The 6,000-nt window shown below is 42.2% G+C and overlaps 1 protein-coding gene across 1 annotated transcript in view; it reads left to right on the forward strand.

Moving 5' to 3' along the window:
- DCX (doublecortin) overlaps positions 1–4,092 on the forward strand; it is a 152,875-nt gene extending 148,783 nt beyond the window's left edge. The window contains exons 6-7 of the mRNA XM_060137285.1: positions 134–228; positions 4,027–4,092. Coding sequence (XP_059993268.1) covers positions 134–228; positions 4,027–4,092 — 161 coding nt within the window. The remainder of the gene's footprint in view (positions 1–133; positions 229–4,026) is intronic.
- The last annotated feature ends 1,908 nt before the right edge of the window (positions 4,093–6,000 follow it).

Raw genomic sequence — 6,000 nt, forward strand, 5'->3', positions numbered from 1 at the left:
CTACTCAGTCACATCACTTGGTTGTCTGTATAGCTCGTTTGAATGTTCTTAGTGTCTTCGGAGGGGAAGGATAACGTGTTCCTTTGTATGCTGTTGATTTTTATCCCCTTCCTTTTCTCTTGCCTTGGGCTAGCAAACGGAACCTCCAGCAGCCAGCTCTCTACCCCCAAGTCTAAGCAGTCTCCCATCTCTACGCCCACCAGTCCTGGCAGCCTCCGGAAGCACAAGGTATTATGTCTCTTATACCTTACTAAACCCCTTTGCACTTGGACTTTTTGGAATGGCTGGTGAGGGTTTTCTCTTCCGTCTACCTCAGCAGCACATCCAGGCCAGAATTTCCCTTTGTCTGGTCCATTAGCTTGAAGTGCTGGGAATCCCAGCAGGGGCTAAGCTTCCAGTCACTTTTATTTATTCTTCTGACCCCCAGTTTATTTAGTTCTGGTTATATTTAACCAAAACGAAGAGGTATGAAGGGCCCAAATAACCATTCTGAGCTAATAGTGTCACCAAATGATGGCTCAGGGGCTGAGTTGGGCACTTGTCCCTGCAGTTCAGGGACACAGGAAAGAGGGCATTGAGGGCAACTTATGGCCCCAGGCTCCAATAAATGACATAAAGAAAGTTAGCCCTAAGCTACTCCCTTTAGATTCACAGGACATCAAAGTATGAACAGGCCCTAGTTTCATTGTATATTCTTCATTACCAGGCAGATTCTGGTACAGTGTAGGAAGAGAGGGCATATATACATTGCATTGGCCCTGGGCACCCTTTACACCTCTAAGTCATCCCCAATAAATATACCATTAAAATAATAGAGGTGTAGAAATTCTCTACCCCCGCTTTCCAAATTGATTCCCACCCAGAAATCTCTTCTGTATCAAAAATCTGGAGTGGCCATTGCCTTCAACCTCATCTCTGAGGCCATGTGAATGTGGTTTCTGCTCTGATTACCACACCCTAGAGCAGCTTCCTCTAGGATTCTCTTGTCTTCTCCCAGCTCACAAGACTTGGCGAGAGATGGAGAAAGGCAAAAAGCCACCAATGTGGCCAACTCCATCACAGAACCATAGAGGGTAAGAGCTACAAGAGATCTGAGATGGAGATAAATTCGTTTCGTTTGATTCTCTCAATAATCTTGTGAGATTGATGTTTTCCAGACGAGAAAATTGAAACCCAGAATGAAGTTACTTACTGGGGTGACATAGCTAGGTAGCAGCAGACGCAAGACCGGCACCCAGGTTGCTACCAGTGGTTTGCTGGAGCCAGTTCACACTAGCTCCTGAGAGCTGATTGTGTGCATCGCTTCCCAACTCTGTGTTCGGTGACATCGTGTTGGTACCTAGAGCTCAGCCATGATGGGAATATTTATTTACACCATAGAATTCAGCAAATACTACAAATCAAGGTTGTTGTTTTCTCCCACAGGAAGTCGGTTGTTAACACATTTAACAGCACAGCGCTGCCTGACACCTATTTTCATTTCCTTTTCTCTACATCAGGATTTTTAATTTCCTGGTTAACTTGACCATTACCTGCTCCATCATTCCTAATGCCCATTCCATTCCTTTAATGACTTACCTTCTGGTACTGACCCTGACCAGAACCTTCGAATTGTTCTGTTGAGCTATTTGGTTTCCCCAAAGGAAGATCTGCTGAACTGTCTGTGTAACCAACGGTACCCAGAGATTGTGAGATGGATGAAAATTGCTTTTGCAGTCAGCTTTCAGTGATTCTTCTGAGCAGCAAACCTTGTTAGTATGGACATTCCAAGACGAGGAGTAGCCTACTTCAGTTGTTCTACTGTCCACACAGAACCTCCTGGGGATGCTCCACTGTTTCTTACTGTGTCTTTGCTCTATGCATTTCTGCCCATACTTTCCTTCTGGGAAGTGTGACCTACCCCAGCACCTTCCACCAGTACCTTCTCCAAAGGGCTGAGGGCAGGCTGGGCATTTATTTGGTCTGCACACTTGAGTCCTTCCGCTTTGTAATTGACATGTTCAGTTCATTTAGGCTGAGGCCCCACCATCCATAAGCCCATTGAGGTGAGTGCATTGTTAAACCGTTTCATCTGGTTGGATTTGCAGGCTGTGTGTGTGTGTGTGTGTGTGTGTGTGTGTGTGTGTGTGTGTGTGTGTGTGTGTGTGTGTGTGTGTGTGTGTGTGTTGTTTGTCTTGTTTTGGACTCAGTTCTAAAAACGAATTTCACCATTGAAGAACCAGAACAAGCTACAGGTGGCAGCCTTGTCAGAGCCTGTTTTCTTTGTATCATTGAGTTTTCAGTGTATCATTTTATTTTTCAAATTACCCATTTTTAATGGCAGTTAAGCAAACAAACATTAAATAATAAATTATATAATTTTCTAGAGCAAACTTTAAAAAACATTTGGATTTTGGTATAATTTTCACTAAGTTTTTACTTTTTTTTTTTTTTTTTTTTTTTTGTGGTACATGGGCCTCTCACTGCTGTGGCCTCCCCCGCCGCGGAGCACAGGCTCCGGACGCGCAGGCCCAGCGGCCACGGCTCACGGGCCCAGCCGCTCCGCGGCATGTGGGATCCTCCCGGACCAGGGCATGAACCTGCGTCCCCTGCATCAGCAGGCGGACTCCCAACCACTGCGCCACCAGGGAAGTCCCCTACTTTTTACTTCGATGTTTCGAATTTACAGTTGTAAGATTGTAGTACAAAGAACTTCTGTATACTCTTTATAAAGATTCACCAGTTGTTTATTTTTTTCCCTTTTACTTTATTTTTTGTGTTCTCTCTCCACACACACACACACACACACACACACACACACACACACACACACTTTACGAAATTTTTTAACCATTCGAAATTGTTTAAGACATCATGCCCTTTAACCTCTAAATACTTCAGTAGGTATTTCCTAAGAATAAGGACATTTTCTTTCATAACCATAGTACAATTATAAAATCAGGAAGTTTGCACTGATTCAGTACTGTTATATACTCTGCCGTCCATATTCAAATTTTATCCATTGCCCCAAGAGCGTTATTTTTTTCTGGTCCAGGATCCAATCTAGGATCACACATTGCCTTCAGTGGTCATGTCTCTTTAGTCTTCTTTGATCTAGAAAAGTTCTTGAGTCTTTTAAAAAATCTTCAAGACAGTATATTGTAGAAATGAAGAGCACAGGCTAGTTGTTTGGTAAAATGTCCTTCAATTTAGGTTTGTCTGATGTTCCCTTGTGGTTAACAGATTGTGCATTTGGGACAAGAAATGTCATAGAAGTGATGTTGCGTCTCACTCAGTGCATCCTATCAGGAGGCAGTAGCCTCATGCTTATACCACCAATGATGGAGGATGAACTGGTTTTTCTGAATAAGCTAAAAAGTGTGTTGTGACCTTGGCTCAGTCCCCCTGGGGCTCTGGCTCAGCTTCTTGCTCCTCCTTTCACAAAGTTACTTGAGCCTTAGCACCATCGAGGTCCTTGGGCAGTGGGCCTAAGCAGATATCACCTGAACTTCCATCCAAGTGGACCTGAAAGGTGTGAGTCATGGTGGAGACAGGAAGCAGGTGGCTGAGGCCATGACTTTCCTCCTGCACAATTGGAAACAAACGTGAAGTCCCAGCATCCCTTTGGTAAATTTTGACGGTTGTGACAGGGCCCTAAGCTGTAATCAGCCTCTTGGCTTCTCCTCTTAAGCAACTCATGGAGAATCCTTTTTAATGCAGCTGCGATGAGGTTAGCCAAAGTCCGCATACTCAAGTGCTGCAATATGGACACGAAGTAAATCCTTGTATAGTTAATGAGAACAACATTTTGCATTTTCATACTGCTTTATCTTTCTGCATAGCCGTTTTCTCATTTACCCTAGCGATAACCCTGTGAAAGAGATAGGGCAGGTTAGCATTTCCATTTTACAGATGAGAAAAAGGAGGTGATGAGGTTAAAGACAACCCCAGTATGATTCAACAATTCAGAGAAGGCACCATATTAAAGATGTTCAAAATGCCTAGAAACACAGGGCCGCTTTTTCGTTTATTAAATTTTTTTTCCAGATTAGTGATTGCCCTCATGGCTTTAAATTTGGAGGCATTTCGCTTGCCAAGCTGCCTGGAGATTGAAGGAAAATATATTTGACATATTATTTGAAAGCATATCTAACATTATTTAAATATACATTTCCCTCTGTGTTTCCAGACTTTTTTTTTTTTCTGTCATCCTGTAACTGCTTAGAGAGATAGTTTGATGAATAAAGCAGGGTCCTGAAACTTACATCACAGACACCACTCTAAGTGGATTTTGGTAGTGTAATCAAGAGCGAAAAAAGAACTGCAGGAGCACACAAAGGAGGGTAGGAAAGACGTCGGACTGTGGGAGGGTGGGAGACACGAAAGCTTTATAGACTAGGTGACATTTAAGTGGGACCTTGAAGCCTGGGTAGGCTTTTGATGGCTGGTGAAGAGAGCGGGCATTCCAGCTTTTAAAAAAATCAGCGAGAACAAAGCCACACCATCAGAAAAGCACAGGGCACATTTGGGAAAAAGTAAACCCAAACTAGAAGCCAGGTTTCTCAAAACTTCTCTCTGACTTCCTTTGGACTATAAGCTTCTTGGACCAGAGACCAAGTTTTTGTTTTCTCTAACGCAATAGTATCGCCAGCACAGCTGTATTTGTTACAAACATTTTGTTCTGTAGGGCTCCAGGGGACCAAGCAAATGAATTTCAGGTGCAAATTATTTGTATTGTTAAGCAATATGTGTGTTTCTATATTTATACATATCAATCAACAAAAACAGAATGTTGAGATAATTCCTTTTCCTGAACATTGTTCTACCCATACAAGAAGATATATTTTGAATACTAAATAAATTGATGGAGGACAGAAGTACGGAAGTTCATACCTAGGCCTAGTCCTCTGGATTTTCTCCATAGCCTGTGCCTCACCCCACCCATTCCAAGTCACAGCAGCTGCAAGTGGAGTCGCCTCCCAATGCTACTCCCGGGCCTGTCCCCTCTTCCTCTGAGATAACAGTCTGGAACAGTCTTTCTCGGATAATTACTTCCACTAACCAACCAGCTACACTGAAGGATCTGTTACATGAATGACTCAGAACAGGGGTGAATGCTGAAGCCCAGTGGTTCAGTGCGGTGGGACCCAAAGTGGCTTCCATAATGAAAAGGCCCTTGTGTGCTGCCTGAAAAATGCCCAGGGAGTTCACTAACTTGGTAGTGCCTGCCTCCTTTCCCTTGCTTTGGTATAACTAGAGAAAAACAAAATGTAATGATCCAAGTTATATTTTATAGAATTTTAGGGCTAGAAGGAAACTTAAAGATGTTATAGTCTATATCTTCCTCAATTTTCAGATACAGAAGCAAAGACCCTGAAAGGGGAAGTTAGGCTTAGGACCTAGGTCTCCTGGCTCTTAATCCTGTGCTGTTTCTATTACAGTGGACTTGCATTATGTGTAAGTTTAACTTATGGAATTCATCACTGGTCACAATATAGTCATAGAGCAAAACTGCTACAAAACCGCCTCTTACGTTTCTACACATCATTATTTACTGAATATTACTGTATACACTATGCACCAATACATGCATATTGCTATATAGGGTTACCTGCTCAGGAATCATATAAACAGTATTCAGAACCTATCTATGAAACAGAAACAGAATCAGGGACATAGAGAACAGACTGGTGGTTGCCAAGGGGGAGGGGGGTGGAAGAGGGTAGGAGTGGGAATCTGGGATTAGCAGATGCAAACTGGTGTATATAGAATGGATAAACAACAAGCTCCTACTGTATAGCACAGGGAACTATATTCAATATGCTGTGATAAACCATAATGGAAAAGAATATGAAAAAGAATATATATGTATAACTGAGTCACTTTGCTGTATAGCAGAAATTAACACAACATTGTAAATCAACTATACTTCAATAAAAAAATTTAAAAAGTATTCAATTGTCAATGTAAAAGATTTTCAAAAGTACTATTTTTTAAAATAACATTGAGATAAAATTCACC

This window comes from Lagenorhynchus albirostris, chromosome X (assembly GCF_949774975.1).
Source record: "Lagenorhynchus albirostris chromosome X, mLagAlb1.1, whole genome shotgun sequence".
Classification (NCBI taxonomy): domain Eukaryota; kingdom Metazoa; phylum Chordata; class Mammalia; order Artiodactyla; family Delphinidae; genus Lagenorhynchus; species Lagenorhynchus albirostris.